The 19296-nt window shown below is 45.7% G+C and overlaps 1 protein-coding gene across 1 annotated transcript in view; it reads right to left on the bottom strand.

The window, feature by feature from the left end:
• TTC39C (tetratricopeptide repeat domain 39C) overlaps positions 1-18722 on the bottom strand; it is a 105913-nt gene extending 87191 nt beyond the window's left edge. Inside the window, exon 1 of the mRNA XM_060028816.2 lies at positions 17915-18722. Within this exon, the coding sequence (XP_059884799.1) occupies positions 17915-18066 (152 nt within the window). The 5' untranslated portion in view covers positions 18067-18722. The remainder of the gene's footprint in view (positions 1-17914) is intronic.
• Positions 18723-19296: the final 574 nt, after the last annotated feature.

Genomic DNA, 19296 nt, shown 5'->3' with positions numbered 1-19296 from the left:
TCAATAGATGCAGAAAAAGCTTTTGACAAAACTCAACACCCATTTATGATAAAAACTCACCAGAAAATGGGCATAGAGGGAACATGCTTCAACATAATAAAGCCCATGTATGACAAGCCTACAGCTAACATCAACCAGAGAAAGAACAAACAATAGTGAAAAGTTGAAAGCATTTCCTCTAAGATCAGGAACAAGACAAGGATGTCCACTCTTACCACTTTTATTCAACATAGTTTTGGAAGTCCTAGCCATGGCAATCAGAGACAAAAAAGAAATAAAAGGAATCCAAATAGGAAAAGAAGTAAAACTGCCACTGTTTGCAGATGACATGATACTATACACAGAAAATCCTAAAGATGCTAACAGAAAACTACTAGAGCTCATCAATGAATTTGGTAAAGTTGCTAGATACATAATTAATACACAGAAATCTGTTTCACTTCTATACACTAACAATGAAAGATCAGAAAGAGAAATTAAAAAAACAATCTCCTTTACCATCACATCAAAAAGAATAAAATACCTAGGAATAAACCTACCGAAGGAACAAAAGACCTATGTTCAGAAAATTTATTATAAGACACTGACGAAAGAAATCACAGATGACAGAAACAGATGAAAAGATATACCATGCTCTTGGATTGGAAGAATCAATATTGTCAAAATAACTGTACTACCCAAGGCAATCTACAGATTCAATGCAATCCCTATCAAACTACCAATGGCATTTTTCACAGAACTAGAACAAAAACTCTTAAAACTTGTATGGAGACACAAAAGACCGTGAATAGCCAAAGCAATCTTGAGAAAGAAAAACAGAGCTGGAGGAATCAGGCTCCCTGACTTCAGACTATACTACAAAGCTACAGTAATCAAGATAGTAGGGTCCTGGCACAAAAACAGAAATACAAATCCGTGGAACAGGACACAAAGCCCAGAAATAAACCCATGCACCTATGGTCAATAAGTCTACGACAACAGAGGCCAAAACTATACAATGGAGGAAACACAGTCTCTTCAATAAGTGGTGCTGAGAAAACTGGACAGCCACATGTAAAAAACATGAAATTAGAACACTCCCTAACACCATACACAAAAATAAACTCAAAATGGATTAAAGGCCTAAATGTAAGAACAGATAATATAAAACTCTTAGAGGAAAACATAGGCAGAACACTCTATGACATAAACGACATCACAGTAATATCTTTTTCAAGCTGTCTCCTAGAGTAATGGAAATAAAAACAAAAATAAACAAATGGGACCTAATTAAACTCAAAAGCTTTTGCACAACAAAGGAAACCAAACAAAAAGACAACCCACAGAATGGGAGAAAATATTTGCAAATGATGAGACTGAGATTAGTCTACAAAATTTACAAACAGCTCATGTAGCTCAGTATCGAAAAAAAAACCCAATCAAAAAATGGGGGGAAGATCTAAATAGACCTTTCTCCAAAGAAGACATACAGATGGCCAAGAGGCAGATGAAAAGATGCTCAACATTGCTAATTATTAGAGAAATGCAAATCAAAACTACAATGAGATATCATCTCACACCAGTCAGAAGGGCCATCATCAAAAAGTCTACAAACAGGGCTTCCCTGGTGGCGCAGTGGTTGAGAGTCCACCTGCCAATGCAGGGGACCCAGGTTCGTGCCCCGATCTGGGAAGATCCCACATGCCGCGGAGCGGCGGGGCCCGTGAGCCATGGCCGCTGAGCCTGCATGTCTGGAGCCTGTGCTCCGCAACGGGAGAGGCCACAACAGTGAGAGGCCCGCATACCACACACACACAAAAAAGTCTACAAACAATAAACGCTGGAGAGGGTGTGGAGAAAAGGGAACCCTCCTCGACTGTTGTGGGAATGTAAACTGCTAACAGCCATATGGAGAACAGTACGGAGGTTCCTTAAGAAAATAAAAACAGAGCTACCATATGATCAAGTAATCTCACTCCTGGGCATATAGCCAGAGAAAAACATGGTTCAAAAGGATACATGCACTCCAATGTTCATTGAAGCACTGTTTACAATAGCCAAGACATGGAAGCAACCTAAATACCCATCAACAGAGGAATGGATAAAGAAGATGTGGTACATATATACAATGGAATATTAATCAGCCATAAAAAAGAATGAAATAATGCCATTTGCAGCAACACAGATGGACCTGGAGATTATCATACTAAGTGAAGTCAGACAGAGGAAGACGAATATCATACGGTATCGCTTATATGTGGAATCTAAAAAAAATTATACAAATGAACTTATTTACAAAACAGACTCACAGACTTAGAGAACGAACTTATGGTTACTAGGAGGGATGAGTGGCAGGAGGGATAGACTGGGAGTTTGGGATTGACACGTACACATTACTATATTTAAAAAAGATAACCAGGGGCTTCCCTGGTGGCACAGTGGTTGGGAGTTCGCCTGCCAATGCAGGGGATGCGGGTTCATGCCCCGGTCCGGGAGGATCCCACATGCTGCAGAGGGCGGCTGGGCCCGTGAGCCATGGCCGCTGAGCCTGTGCTTCCGGAGCCTGTGCTCCGCAGCAGGAGAGGCCACAGCGGTGGGAGGCCCGCACACGGCAAAAAAAAAAAAAAAAAAAAAAAAAAAAAAAAGATAACCAACAAGCACCTACTGTATAGCATGCGGAACTCTGCTCAATATTCCATAATAACCTAAATGGGAAAAGAATTTGAAAAAGAATAGGTACATGTATATGTATAACTGAATCACTTTGCTGTACACCTGAAACTAACACAACATTGTTAATCAACTATGCTCCGATATAAAATAAAAATTTTGAAGATTTTTTTTAAATGGCAGAAGACATGAATAGAGACTGCTCCAAAAAAGATATACAAATGGCCAATAATCACATGAAAAGATGCTCAACATCACTAATCATTAGGGAAATAAAAATCAAAACCACAATGAGATATCACTTTACACCCATTAGGATGGCTAATGAAAAAAAAGTTAGAAAAAAATAGTAAGTGTTGGCAAGGATGTGGAGAAATTGGAACCCTTGTGCACTGTTGATGAGAATGCAAAATGGTGTCGCCACTATGGAAAACAGTATGATAGTTGCTCAAAAAATTAAAAGTAGAATTATCCTATGATCCAGCAATTCCACTCTGGGTATATACCTCCCAAAGTTGAACACAAGGTCTCAAAGAGACACGTATACCCATGTTCATAGTAGCATTATTCACAATAGCTAAAACATGGAAGCAACCCAAATCTCCTTTGACAATGGATGGATAAACAAAATGTGATACAGACACACACACACACACACACACACACTATTCTGCCTTAAAGAGGAAGGAAATTCTAACACATTTTATATCATGGATGAAACTTTAAAGACATGCTAAGTGAATACCCCAGCCACGCAAGGACAAATACTTATGATTCCACGTATATGAGGTTCCTAGAACCATCAAATCCAGGGAAATAAAATGGAAGGGTGATTGCCAGGGACTGAGGAGAGGAGGAAGTGAAGAGTTTAATGGGTACAAATTTCAGGTTGGAAAGATAAAGTTCTGGGGATGGATGATGGTGACAGCTGCACAACAATGTAATTGTACTTAATGCCACTGAACTATACTCTTAAAAATGGTTAAAATGGTAATTTTATCTTATGTATATTTCATAATTTAAAATTTTTTAAACCTTAAAAACTTACTATCAGTTATAAATGTATAGGAAAATTAAAAATAGTAAAATTTACATTCACTTAGTAGCCTGTAACTGAAAACATTTAATGCTCAGAAACACTGAGCATTAAAGTGTTTTACTTCTCTGTAAAATATGTATCCAGAGTGTTTGAACAGCACTTGCTTTCTTTTTGTCATATAACTCATGATGCAGAGGGAGCATTTTTGCTACTACGCCTCGGTGAACTGTCCTCTTTCTTACCAAGTCTGGATCAGCTTCCAACATTGTAGCCTCTGTGCCTTCAACGCTGTGAAGTATTTCTGAGATTCCTTTAATGTGAAGTTTTACATTCATCACCTCCTCTGGGACATCCTCATCTTTCCCCTTACAACCACTCTCCTCCTTTGTGTTGATAAGCTCACCTCCACTGGGCACCCGTGGGAGTCTCAATGGCAGAGACAACAATCCCAGGTTAGCTATTCCTTCTATAACTCCATTCATATTTGATTCAAACTTCATTTCCAGCATGATCACCTTTTTCTCTGCGGCACTTTCATCTTCGTTGGTCAAATCCCTCTTTCAAACAGCCGTTTTTGTAAAATGTCACATGGGTTTATCACTATGAGACAAAGAGGCAACACCAATATACTCTGCTGTCTGTGTGGGAACTGAATAAGGGATGTGCAGTGCTCAATGACAGGCAGACTCTGAAACAAGTGATGTGACTGGCCACTGATCATGATGCGCATCTGTTACATCCGTGGTGATCTGTGGGCTGAAGAGCTAGCAGCTTGTGCATAGTTACTCACAGTACACACACAGGTGAAACTGAAATGTGGACCGTGTTTTGGGGGGTACTGGTTATTTAACTGACCTCTGGTAACTGAAATCCATGCATGTTAGAACCAAGCAAAGCAAGTGCTGTATGTGTATAATTACAAACTGAGGTAAGAAGCCCAGAGGAAAGGAACGTGATTCTTAGCGAATCTTCACGAATCTGAAAGAAGTCAGAGTGACTAGAAGTCAGAGTAAGGGAAGGGCACAGCCATGCAACATAAGGCTACAGAGTGACATGACTGATCAAAGTGTTGATGTTTTAAATGAAGGTTAATATCGATTCTAAAGCTTGTTAAAATGAAAATCATTGTCAATTTAAAGCTATTTTACTTTCCCATTTTTACATAAACCACCATATGAAAAGAGGAGCTATAAGCTATTTTGTAGCATGAGCTTCTTTGGCTTTGTACAGCCCGAGCCTAGAAGCAACACAGTGAAATTACTTTAAAATATAAGAAAAAAAGGATTAAGCAGTAAATGGTCAAGGGCCAAACGAGGCAGGGCGAAGCCACACCACAGAGATGCTGTCCTGATCCTGAGAGTAGGAGGAGGTTATTTTAATTTCCTGGGACTGCTGTAATAAATTGTCACAAACTTAGTGCCTTAAAACAACAGAAATCTTTTCTCTCCCAGTTCTGGAGGCCAGAAGTCCAAAAACAGTTTCCCTGGGCTGAAGTCAAGGTGTGGGCAGGGCTGGGCTCCCTCTCGAGGCTTTAGGGAGAATCCATGCCTTGACTACTCCAGCTTCCGGGGACTGCCTGCATTCCTGGGCTTGTGGCTGCCATCACTCCAATCTTCATGGCGTATGTCTTCAAATTTCTTCTCTCTGCTCTGTTTTCGTGTTTTCAGAGCAGTCTTCTCTATGCGTGTGAAATCTCCCTCTGCCTCCCTCTTACAAGGATATGTGTGATTGCATCTATCCAATCCAGGAGGATTGGCTATCCACCCAAATAATCAAGGATAATCTTCCCATCTCAGAATCTTTCACTTAATCACGCCTGCAAAGACCCTTTTTGTGGCCATCTAAGTTAACACTCAGTGGGTTCCAGGGATTAAGATATGGATATCTTTTGGAGGACCATTTTTCAGCCTACCACTGAGGCCATGAAAGGGTTCTTAGCAGAGGCAATATAATTAGACACAAAAAGATCACTCTGGTGGGGGTGGAGGAGGGACAGAGAGGAAAAGAGGAAGCCAGCTGGGCTCTGCAATTGTCCAAGGAGCGGTGGCTTGGACAAGGTGGTGGTGAAGAGAAGTGAATGGACTCAAGAGATACTCAGGAAGGAAAACTGGCAGACACAGAAGGTGAGGAAGAGAGGTGCCTAGAGGACCTTCAAGACTTCTAGAGTCTATAACCTTGTTGCACGTGGGCCACCCACGGAGCTTGGGAACATCAGAAGAGCAGATGTGCAGGAGACCATGAGGCTAAACAAGTGACCTGCAAGACTGCTGGGGGATGCCAAGCAGCACAACAATAGGGTTCTTTGCAGAGGAAGCAGGAGAAACAGCATACGCTCTGGGGTTGGGGCCAGATCTCCCACTCAAAATCTTTTTAACTTGGGTGCAGTAAGACTTCATTTTGTCCCAAGCAAAGTGACAGTGGTAATACTTATCCTCAGGGCTGCTGAGAGAACTGGGATTAAGGGTAAAATTCACGAATCCCAGCGTGCATTGACGGTAAGCACTGATCACCCACTTGATTACCATTCACTGCCGTTCTCTGCCTGATAAGTAATGCAAGCAAAGACCAAGTCTGCTGTGTGATTATATGACTGTAACACTTCTTACTTTATTCTGATTCCTCTCTAGCTTTGCTAATTCGTATTCGTTTATTGCTAAAGCCTGATGCTCGTTTAGAGTTACTGATGTATTCTGAAAATAACTCATCAGGCTAAATAAAGTCAATTTTTCCTACAGTTTTTCTAATTGTGTCATTAACGTGTATCAAATATCTTCCTAACTCATCAGTATTTAGTTCCTTCTCTATCTTAAATCATACAAATAGATAATCAACTCAATCATCTCCCTTCTACATTAACAGCAGATGGAACCAGCATCGATAAACAACTTAAAGAGAGATCATCCAAACTAAATATTATCAACTAGCTAAAAAGCCTTTCCAATCACCTGTTCAAAAAGGCTTATTTTTTTAAGTAACAAAATTGTGTTTTCATTAATTTTCTCATCTTTAAATTATCACAGGGTCCTTTTATTACGTGTGGCAATAATCCACAAACCGCATGAACACTTTGAGGATTAAACACACTCGGCTGTCTAGACAAGCAATTCAAACACTAAGTTATCTTAGATAATCACTTAGAAATTTTAGGAGATTTCTCTATTTTTCTGTTAAAAAGGCATTTTCAAAGTGAAACTAGAAACTTATTCTTCATAATAAAATTTTAGTAAACTAGTGCTCAGTAAACAACTCTGAACTTCATAAGAAAACGTCTCTCACCAAAGCACCTACTTTTTCCTGTAGTTTTCAGCGGAGCACAGGGCAGGAAAACTTCATTTGGGTTTAGTTCATTATTCATAAGCTTCCTTAACTATAAACTTAGACTTGAACTGAATAGCTCCTTGATGAGGTTTTGTTTTACTTTGAGATAAAACAACATTCTTCTATCAAGAGAAAAGCTCACAATTTCAAGTTAGCCTCAACTACCCTCTCTCATGAGCCCAGCTCTGATCCAAGATGCCACAGAAGGGATACAAAAACCACTCAAACCATTCTGTCATTTGTTGCTATTTTTACATTGGTAATTGCTCCAGAACAAGAATACATTGGAATTTCACCACAGCAGGTCCTGACACTTGGCTAAACTACTTCAGACAGCTGTTTCCACTCTCCCATGGCCCTTCCCTCCTTTTTTCCCTGTGATATTTCAAGAGGAGTAATTTCCAGCTCAATGTGTAATTTTAGTAATTCAAGGTAATGAGTGTCTCACCCATCATCAATACACAAAGCCCGAAAAACTTGTGGATGCCCGTGGTTGAGAGCTGAAGCAAACGGCATTCCAGATATAAACTCTTGTTCTTTTCTGAGCAATTAAGTTGTTGCAAACCTTGCTATTGTCCAGGAGCTAACCAATTTCTCCAACAACTGCAGTCCTACAAAAGCCAGCCCCATTTCGCCTTGGGTAGTTCGAGAGTCACAACATCAGACAAGTATGCAACTGATGGATGCAACGTGATTCTTTTTTTTTTTTTTTTTTTTTGCGGTACGCGGACCTCTCACCGTTGTGGCTTCTCCCGTTGCGGAGCACAGGCTCCGGACGCGCAGGCTCAGTGGCCATGGGTCACAGGCCCAGCCGCTCCGCGGCATGTGGGATCTTCCCGGACCGGGGCACGAACCCGTGTCCCCTGCATCGGCAGGTGGACTCTCAACCACTGCGCCACCAGGGAAACCCGCAACGTGATTCTTTATTTTAGACCCCAATAAAGTTGAGGGTGAGCATGATTTACAAGACACAAAGATATCAAGTTCCTTTTTGCTCCAGAGATGAGCTGACAACACATAACTAGAGATTTTGCAATTCCCTATTCAAAATGAAGGGGGTAAAAGCACTTGAAGCCTTGACAGTGACTCATTATCCTGGAAGCGGTCCCAAAGCGGCCATGCAGCATGGATTTCCATGTAATCCAATTGCCCCTCAAACCCCAAATTTCTGTCATTTAGTAAATTCAACTTGGATTTGAATACAAAATATCATTTTCCCTCATTTTCTGTCCACTTAGAATAGGACCAAAAATTTTACTTGACAGAGATAAAGTGATACAAACATTTAAAAATCTGTTTATCTGGTGAATGACTTACACCATGGAAGTAAAACCTGAAGGAGGGCTGCTGTAGCCATGAGGCGAGGAAGTGAATTCCAAAGCAAAAGGCGTCTATCTAGATAAGGAGGCCAAAGTAGGAAGAACAGCAAATAATGCTTATTAACCATGGGAACCCAGAAAGAGACGCATCATGCTCAGATTCACGTCCTAGAAGAGCTCCACCTGGAAGGAATACAATGGTGGAATCAAGCATGTAAAAAACAGATTGAGCTAACACGTACTGTGGGATGCAGTGGATGGCGTGGCTGTGGCTGGAAAGACACAGGTCCTGCATGCTGGCTCCGCAATGAGAATAAAGAAGGGAAGGGACCCCAGTGGTTCTCCATCCCCCTGGAGGAGCAGAAGAACCTGCACTGACATCCTTTCCTGGAGCTCTAAGAGCCCTAGAAGCAGCCGTGTGTGACCTGGAAATGCTGGCGTTCAGAGGCAGCAACCGGTGAGGCCAACACTGGAGGAACCCCGCGGTGCGCTCTGCCCTCGCACCCAGGGTCACAGACATACTGGGGGCACTGCCTCCTCCAGCACGTACCCTCTGCAGCAGCCCTGCCAGCCGCGGCTTGCCTCCCCTTCCTGCTGCTCCCAGCGGGCCCAGGATTTCAGCTGCAGAGACTGAACCTGGTCTTGAGCCCTACACCCCAAGCCTAGTACCTCTCAATGGAGGTGTTCTGGAAATCTGTGGCGGCCATTTTGGGGTAACACGATGACGGCAGCAGAACGGGCCAAGGACCCGAGACATCCTCAATGTGCAAGAGAGTCCCAAGTATCACCCCATGTCCCACACAACCTCTGAAGGTCTTTCCATTATTTAGTTCTGAAATCCACCGCCATTGACTTACAAGCACAAAATCATTCTGTCCTTGTTTAAATATACCCTTTCTCAAGATCTGTTCACAACTGTAGAAAACCATGTAACAGCCACACTGCTTGCGGCATCTGAGCTGCCAACACACCACAGCTACACCAGCCCGCGCCTGCCGCTATCACATGCCAGAATTTCAAAGGGATGTTGAAAACTCCTTTACGTATATTTAAAGCCAAGTTATTAAAGATCCATGAAATACTGGATACCAAGGATTTTCATTAATAAATTTCATTTTTGCCATCTATTAAGAATCGGTAGCACACTGAAATTTATATCAGGAGAACTGCACAGAGAATTTATTTATTGAGGGTTTCTTATTTTTCTACCTTACTCTGATACTGTCCTCAGGGTGACACACCTCCCACCCCACCCTAACTTCCCTATAAACTTTTTCCAATTCATCCTTTAATCCTAGAAATCTATTAAGGGCTTTGGTCTCCAAAGTACCGGGTTTGGGGAGGGATTTAAAGATGGGAGATCTGTTTTCTGAGACACTTTGTCAGCACACATCCCAGGTCCTAACGCTGTGAATTAATGATGCTGACAATAACCTGACACAGGCAGCCAGGTTCATTGCAAAAAATGCTTCCTCGTTTTCTCCACGTCAACAGTCCGTGGTTTGCCTTGGCATATCATGCCACTTCGCTTTAGGCTGTTTCCCGGCTTTCTCTTAACAAAGAAGTGTCGTCTGTTACCTCTTTTATGTCAAGTGTATCTACTCTCTCGTTTTTCTCCTATGGAATGGCTTCTGATCGGCTCTTAAATCCAGATTTATGCATTGTACACAGGTGCAAGCACCTAACTAGTCCATCTTCTGATGAAGGTGTGCTGAGCATCCACATTGTGAAATACATGTAATTTTGTGTTACGAATTTCTTTTTACTTCTCCTTTATGATACTATTTGGGCATTCTACTGACTTTTAGACATTATACGTGTGGGCAGGTCATTTCATCTGTCAGTTTCATTTTAGGATCACAGAAAGGGAATTACACAATATTCTATCTGTTATAAAGAAAGGGCATTAGATTTGAGAGAGTCGAGAGCCATCCATCTGGAAAGCTTCCCCTCCCAACCTCCAAGTTCTTCCAGAGACCAGTTCTTCCTGAAATTCAGGACAGGGATCGTGGAGACAAGAAGCTAGACTCCTGCCTTCTCCTGCCGGAGAGGCAAGTAACACCAGCATGTCATGCCGCCACCACCCGTGGTAATGCAGAGCGCTGGGGGAGGCTGATGGGAGCAGTGGAAGGGCTGGCCAGTGAGGGTAGGCCTCTGCCTGACCGGAAGCAACACGGGGTGGAGGAAGGCCAGGAGCAGCTGAGACCCAGGGCCACTTCAGAAGCAGGAGACCTCATCAGAGCCTCCGATTTCCCTTTGATGGTGCCTGTCAAGACTGGCATGTGCTTGGCGGCAGCTCTGCTCCCCATCACCCCACACTATGCACTGGGCAGCCTGGATGCACCAAAGGGAAGAGGCTGAGGGGCCAGAGAGGAGTCCTGCCACCTGCGTATGAGAAGCTGAGCATCAGTTCGGGGTGCTTGGAGCCCCTCCACTGGGTCCAGACATGGCCACTGCACACGAGAATGCAGGAGGGCTTTGGGGAATCGAGGCTCCTGAAGGGCACTACCCCTGGGCTGCACGTGCAGATAACGGGGAGCTGACATGCCTATAAAACCTCTTGGACCCCACATGACCACAGCGACCTCGGGAAGGTCAGGACCACCCGATGAGAAGTCTACCCATCTCGGCCCTCTCGCCCAGACAGGCAGCCGTGTGAACGATGCCCGTACATCACGGTGCTGGATAAAGAGGCGGAAGGATGCTGCAGGAGCGCCACCTTCTCGTGGAAATCTGAGCTGTGTCTTGAGTGACCAGTCAGAACTAGTTAGATAACACAAAAGTCTCCAGCGTGACTAACCTGGAAGGAACCTAGAAAGAGGCAGGAGGGAGGCAGGGAAGCAGACAGGACAGATGAGAGCACATCCTACACCAAGCCAAGACCTCGGACTTCATCCTGAGGCCAGCTGGGAGCCACAGAGCATCTAAAGCTCGGGTGACACGCTCCCCGCGGACAGGCCTCTCCGGTGGTTTATCAGATCGCCTGTGGGTATCAGAGTGTGGTTTGCAGATTTCTGGGGAAACTAACCCCAAATGACATGAGCAGCACACAGGTAAACTTCTCATAGTGTACGAGCTACAGAAGCGAGGTAGTGTAGTGCTGTGGTTAAACACTCAGGCTCTGCAGCCAGACACCCTGGGTTCAAAGCCAGCTCTCCCACTTACTGTGAAACCTTGGGCAGGTCATCCAATGTCACTGTGCTTCCCCCCCAGCCCCCCGTAAGAGGGAGGTGACAAGAGCACCCCTCACAGAGCTGTGGGGAGGATAGAGTGAGGATGAACACACGGGGAGTGCTGATGTGTGGCCTGGCACAGAGAAAGTATCACCTAGTATTTACCATTACGTGTTTATTTTTGATGCACCATTAGGAAAAATAAGTTACGTAAACCAGTGATTTCACAGATATTATGGCTCGGATAAGACTGAGTGTTAAAGTGACTCTTTCTGCAGCAGATTTAAAGGTATTAAGCGAGCAATGCCTGCCCGAAGCAGGGACACACTTCTCACCTTTGTGTCCTGCACACGGTGGACCTTCTCTAAGGGCTTTCTCCATCATAACGGCCCGTTTTCCTGTAAGACAAGAGTAACTCCCTGTTGTATATCTATTTCTTATGTTCTGAAATTCTTGAGCAAGAAGGAAGAGATGGAGAAAGCAACCTTAGCTTAGGGGGAAAAGGGCGGAGACGGTCAACCAGCAACCACCTTTACACACAAAGAAGAACCCTGTCCCCGTCTTCAAATCAGACGTCAGAAGTCATTCACGCACATCTAGACAGCAAATTTACGAACAGCTTTCTAGAACATGTGTCTGTAACTATGTGTGGTGACAAATGCTAACTAGACTTATTGTGCTGATCACTGCACAATATATACAAACATCACATCACCATGTTGCACACCTGAAACTAGGGTGTTGCATGACAACTATACCTCAAAAAACATGCATGCAAAGTCACTTGTTCAGAAACTGGGATGCATTTCTCCGAATAACAAGGCTTCAAGTGGTGACTAGATCCCCAGGTTAGCCCACAAAGACCTATTCAATACCAAACCGGACCTCTGTTACCAGCTGAACAGCGTACTACAAATGTAAGGGACGGAGTAGCTGGAGGAAAAAGTCTAAGACGGAGATGAATTCCTCCCCAAGTAACCCCAGCCCCTTGCACGGGGCAGAGGCGGTGGTAAACCAAGTTTTGAAATAACAGCCGTCTACTTTCTGTGCTTCTCTTATCCTCTCTCCTCTCCTGGAGTCCTCAGCATGGGCCTCTTCAAATTCCCCCCCTGCTGTTGCTGGGTAAGTAGGAGGGTGACCCTGGCAAAGGAGACTGGGGTGTGAAAAATGGGATTTCAGGAGCTAAAAAAGTCTGTGCAAACTGTCTAAGCCCTGAAACACAATGGTGTGTTTGGGGGTCCACAGGGTGTTCCGTGTAACGAGAGGAAAGAGCACCTCAAGCCATCCCACCCCCACGGTACAGGTGGTCACTTTTTTCTGACAATTTCCTATATAAACTCTCCCGTTATCCTACAGGCGGCTGCATTTTTTTTAAAAAATTCCAATTAAGCCAAATGAATCTTTAATTGGGATCTTCTCAGACGGTGCAATCGTTGAGGGGGGAAAATCAGCCTTTTTCCAAACACACTGCTGAGTTGAGGAGGATGGAAAAGGGCAGCAGCTGAGTTTCCTCCCTGCCGCCAGTTCCCTACACCATTTCCCGCTTTCCCGCGCTTCTCCTCTTCCTGCATTCTGCACCTATGGACTCTCCAGGGACTCTGGCAGCGAGGCCCAGGCACCCGGGCTCTGGGAGCAGCCAGATCATGCAGGAAACAAGGGCAGCCAGCAAGCTCTCCCTGGCGTCCAGAGCATCTGACACAGTGCTGGGCACACAAGAGGCTCCGACGCCTACTGGCTCAGTTACACAAGCCTTTTGAGTTTTTCCAGGGAGAACTACGGTTTGTACCAGGGGTCATGAAACTCTTTCTGTAAGGGGCTGGAGAGTAGATATTTTAGGCTTTGCAGGCTGTAGGCTCTGCATAGCTATTCAAAGAGAAGATACATAAATAAGCAAGTCTGGCTGTGTCCCAATAAAACTTTATTTACAAAAGCAGCCAGCCAGATTTGGCCCATGGGGCCTAGCCTGCAATCCCTGGATTATACTGAGCCATCTCTATGGTAAGACTGGCTCCATGATCGACATGCTCACAAATAAGGCCACGTGTCATACTGCTTGGTCATATGTACCATAAACTGTGTTAAACAATTTAGGATCCATACATTCATTTTAAACATACACGTTACCGTGAATTTTTCTTGCTTTTTGTTTTTAATACATTTTTGCCATTTTTATACTTTAAAATAAAGTGGAAAAGAAAAGTATCACAATTCCTAATACCGACTACGCACTAATTCTATATCAAGGCCTCATTCATGCATATTTATCATCAGTGATCATTCACTTTAACCATTACATGCTTTTTGAGTTGACAATGACCAAACAGGGCTTTTTAAGAATATCTACAGCCAGAAAGTCGTAGTCATGTTGGCAGGGGTAAACAAGGCAGATGTTTTAGGGTCAGTTAAAGCAGATGGAGATGGTGACCTGAAGGGGAGGAGAGACAGGAAATGCCACACCTATGAAATAAGAACCACAAAGCTCTTCGGGCCAGGAACTCCAAATGTCTTCTGTTCTCCTCAGAGTTCAGTGTGTTTCACCTCTACTAGTCCTTCGATTAAAAAAGTAGTATCTCAAGCCAAAAAGAGAAAAAGATGGTGACACATTAGGATCCTGAGGCCCAAGGAGCCAGGTGTTAATTACAGATGTGACGGCCACACTGTGAAGGATGACGGTCATCGGAGAGCATGAGTTAACTAAACACCCTGAAAGGCAGAGCTGACTCCCAGCAAACATGGACCAGCCAGCGGATCTGAGAAAAATCAAGCGTAGAAAAACCATCCAACGTGACAATCAAGTAACACTAATAAGCTGGCAGCTCTCACCCCCCTTCTCCAGAAGCCATTTCACATCTCTCCTAGAGTTCCATTTCCACCCACCTCCACTCACGTTCTCCTCCCTCCTCCCCCCCCCCACCCCAACTCTTCCTCCTTCAACTTACTCACTTTCACCCCATCATGGCGCTCAGCAACAGTTCCTCTGGAAAATTTTCCTTCAAGCTGGGCTACACATTCCTTCTCTCCAGTCCTACAGGCTACGTCTCCCAGCCTCCCCACCGGCCAATCTTAACCTGCACCTCAACACCTAAAAACCTAGTGCCTGTCTCGTGCACATAACCACAGCCTATCTTTTATCATGAGCCTGAGTACCTACAGGTCTGAGTGTGTGTCACACACATGAACGTCGTTAACAGTGAGAGTGTGTATGTGTGTGGGAGATGGAGTGAACACTGCTGAATGAGAGCACTGAGCCCCCCGACCAACACGAGGAATGTGATTTCAGACGGTCAGGATCACGAACTTACAAAGGTATATCCTTGGGCTTAAAGGAGCACCACTGTACCCCAACCTCTGGGAACACATCTCCAAGTGCATGATGGGGGCTGAGCATCAACAGGTAGCAGTAGTTACACTACTACTATAGTTACAAGAGAAGTGGCAGCTACATTTTGAAATCCCAACTACAGAGTCTCATATCTCAAAAGAAAGCCCCTACTGTGCATATATTTTTAACTCCTATATGTACAATATCTGAATTATACAATCCCGGCTTTCCACGAATTCAGAATGGCCAAGTAACCATTTCTCATTAGGTAGCTGTTGGGGAAACTTTTAATAATCCTAGTAAGGTGCCAAGAGAAAGTGACCTTCTTGCTTTAAGTTTCTTAACGTGTTATTGTTACACTAGGCACAAAACGTGTCTACTGTTAAACTAACGATAGGATTCTGGAATTTTTACTACAATGGGAAGGGTGGTGACAAAAGAATCCTAAGAAAAGAGATCATCTAATTGTCCTATCTTCTGTAGAGAAACTGAGCTAGAGGTGTTCCTCAAACACTTACGAAATCACTGCTGGGTTTTCCAGCTGGCCATTCGACTCTGGAACTGCAAGAGAAGTATCCCAGTGCATAACAGGACCCAAGTCTTATCACACGCATTATGTGAGGCTAACTTTAAATAGAAAGGCTACCTGCATTCGGGATATTGTGTCTTCTGTTCAAACTATGCCGTCAAGAAGAAAGAACAAGCGTAGTGAGGAAGACACCCAGCACAAAAGCTAGTTAGTGTTTATTGAGCGCTTACGCCAGCTACCGTGAATTCTTTTAATAACCACCACCCTACAGGTGTGCCCGATTCCCATTTTATAGGCAAGTAAGCAAACTGAGAAACCAAAGTCAGCAGCTACGAAAAGTGGACAACCAGGATGGCCACCCTGGTTGCCGGACAGCTGATAGGATTAATGCTACCACTATCCACTCCTAAAAAAAAGTTTAAGTTGCTGGAAAACGAGGTCACAGGGCAAATTACAAAATATAATCAGTTAGGCAGGACAGGCAGGAATGGTTTAATGGAAAGAGCCCTGGATTTAGAACCAGGGCTTGTGTCCTGGGCCACGCTAAACACGGAGACTTGAGTGCCTCGTTACAACACTGTCATGATAAAATACACCTCTCTCTTTTGTTGTCAGTGGAATAGTGAGAATATAAGGGAATGTGCCTGGCACTGTGCTTAGCAGAGAAGACATACTACAGTATCTTGTTCTCTTATCCTCGGTTCCCATTTCAAAATATAAGCAGACAGCTACAACTCCTAGCTATCCAGCGTAAGCCCCCCACCCGAGACCCCTCCCCCTCCCCTCAGCCCCAACACCCACAGAGAAACACTTTCAAGGTGTATCTTTCCGCCCTTGCTGTGAGAAGAACTTTCCTAACGCTCAAATTTGCCCTCTAGCAACAGTGCATACAGAGGTGTCTAGATGAGGCAAAATGACTTAGTTCATGCCTTTCAATATATGGGAACCATGACGTAGTAATTTAAGTATGTTAAAGCAGTTTAGAGGGAAAAGAAGATCATTAAAATAAGTAACAGAACATTTCAAGGCAAGAAATGTTGAAATATGCAAGCACAGTGTCTTGATCAGCAACTGAAGAAAATAAACTTGACTCAGACTTTCTCCACTCCTCTCTGATACAACATAAATTCCCGTGTCTTTAAAGAGTCACAGCACAGTAAGTGAAACTTTTTTTCATGAAATACATTCTCAGATGGCTAAAATAAGCCACAGGAGACACTGTGAGACGAGTCTTTTAAATCTATCCTCTGGAAATCCTTGATGAAACTCTGGCTTGAAATCAGACTGAATGCTTTAAAAATAAAATGTTCTGAATAAAGCTAAGAAGTTTCCATTTGCAGATTTTTTTAAAAAACTGATTTAAAAGTAAAATGTCTCAGTGAAAAGTTTATAGTTGTGAGATACTTGCTTTGCCATTAAGCATGTGGAAGCTCCCACCGGAAGAAACCACCATTCTTTTAAGTCTGAAAACTTCAGGCGTCTGTATCCCACCGTCCCTCATTTGCTTACAGACTGTGGCTCTCAATCACAGCTGCACATTTGGTTTGGTCCTCTAATTCCTACCAAACCACCGGCTCTAAAGAAATGCAGCAATTGGCCCTTAAACATTTACAGGGAAGCTGCTAATCAACATCCTTGAGTCTTGTCAACACTAGAAGGTCAAATTACAAACTTGCTTCCTAAACCAGAAAGCGGATGCTTCTGCTCCCCAAAGAAATTGAAGGCTCCTCCCACACCCACGAGAAAGCAACCAGGTTTTAGTTTTTCTTCATTTTTAAAAAGAGGAATAAAAAATTAACTGAACACACGTGTGCTTCCTCCCACTCTCCCGTATATTTAGAATCCCTCCATTTTCTTCTACCTTTAAGTTAGAGAAATCCATCATAAATTCGCTCGCGTGAAAGGCATTAGCAACTCATTTTGGGGACTGAGTTTTAGAAGAAAGGCAGAGAGAGGTGAGTAAGCAGAGTTCGGCTGATTCTTTTTAATTCCTGCACGGCCAGGCAGTTATACATATCTGTTTTCAAACAAGGAAAGCGTTTGCAATGCACAACGATGCAAAGTAACGCGAGGCACAAGAAACAGGCACCATGGCTGGTGTGGTCCGTGTCACAAAGGCAGCACGCTAGCCGGAGTCACAACCCTGCAAGTCCCGGGCTCGCGGCTGCCTCAAACCGCATCCGGTCCCAAGTCTCAAAGCCAACGGGCTCCAGACCCGGCAGCGGGGGAGGCGACCCATGAGAGAGAATCCGACAAACACCGGACGCCCCTCTTGGAGGGCGAGGCCGAGAGAAAGTGAGGGAAGAGAGCAGGAGCCGGGAAGACACGCGGCGAGTCCCGCGGAGGGAAAGGACCACGGAGCAGGGGTGGAGGCGGAAGGGGAGATGTGGCAGAGGCGCCGGCTGCAGCTCAGGCAGAGGGACAAGACACGGGGAAAGGCGACAGGGCCAAGGATCACTGACCGACGGGAGGGGGAGGGGGCTTCTGGGACGAGCCGCAAAGGGAAGCGCGCGAGCCGGCCCCGAGGGGCGCGTGCCGGGCGGGGGAGCGAGGCGCGTCAGTCACCTGTATTGTTTGAAAAGCTGGTCCGACTCCCTAAAGCCGTTGTTGAGCAGCATGTTGATGCCGGCGAGGGCCAGCTCCGCGTCCTGCAGGGGCGCCGCCGCCGAGTCTCCGTCGTCCCGCCGCCGCGGCCGCTGCTGCTCCGAGCCAGCCATGGGCGCGCGAGGCTCTGCGCAGGGCCGAGGCGAGGTGGGGTAGCAGCTGCTGCGGCCCCCGCACGCGCCCGGAGCCCGGCTCTACCTGCCCGGAGCGCGCCGGAGCGGGCGCGGGGGAGGGGCGCGGCGGGCGGGGCGCGGAGGGAGGAGCCCGGGTCCAGCTGCAGCGCGGCGGGGGATGTGAGCGCCCAGGCCGCCGCCTCCAGCCGCCGCGGGGATTACTCAGCAGCCGCCCGCCCGTCCCCTCCGAAGCGCGCGGCTCGCGCCGCCACCAAAACGGAATCCGTTTCCGGGTGTCTCTACCCCAACGGAGCCGGGGCCGAGCCGCTGCCGCCCCCGCTTCCTGCAGCCCTCGCGCGCCGCCCCGGGCCCTCACACCGCGCCCCTCGCGCGGCAGCCCGGGGCCAGCGCGCCGAGCCTGCCCGGACACGCGCGAGGCCCCTAGGCCCGGCCCTTGACCCCCTCCTCCAAATGGGCCGGACCCGGGAGTTGCAGGGAAGCTGGAAAGGGCAGACGGGTTCGGAAAGCGGACAGTGAACTCCGCCCGGGCCGCAGCGAGAGCGCGCCTCGCTTTTGCCCCGAGTGACTGAAACCCCACGCAGGCGGCGCGCGCGACCGGCAACTTTATCCGCACCCTTGGACCGCCTACTAGCTCGCGGCAGCCAATCCTCGAGGAGGTGGGCGGCGGGGACGGGGCCTCCGGGCACCTGCCCGACAGCTGCCCCGAGCCCAGCGTTGAAGAGGAGCGGCGAGGTCCTGGGTGTGCGGCACCCACTCTCTCCGGCCCGCCACCAGCATTTGCGCGATGGGGCAAGAAGGCAAATGGTGGCCCAGATGGCACATACCTAAATATTCAGGAGTTATAAATTACGCTGTTGTGCGTTCTACTCTCACCCTGACAATTATGCTTTCTTACCAATGGAAGAGAAAAATAAGTGTAGAGCTGTGGTTTCCGTAGGACCGAATGTCAGTAAAACGCCAAAGATAACTGAATTTAGCCATTATTGACTAAATTCTGATGATGGGCTGGTGATGTGTGTGTGTGTGTGCGTAATATTAGGGAGGCAAACAACCCATAAATTGATTTTTGTCATTTTTCCATAAATTAATTTTTCTCACCTTTGTCTTCGCAAAATCACTATGTATGTTGTTACAATGAAGATTATGTTATTCATGTCAAATTAAACCACCTTTCTTAAATCGTCGTAGTTCTTAAAGTGTAGCTTATTA

The sequence above is a fragment of the Delphinus delphis genome, chromosome 13 (genome assembly GCF_949987515.2).
Source record: "Delphinus delphis chromosome 13, mDelDel1.2, whole genome shotgun sequence".
NCBI lineage: Eukaryota > Metazoa > Chordata > Mammalia > Artiodactyla > Delphinidae > Delphinus > Delphinus delphis.
This window is presented reverse-complemented; position numbering and strand designations above follow the sequence as displayed.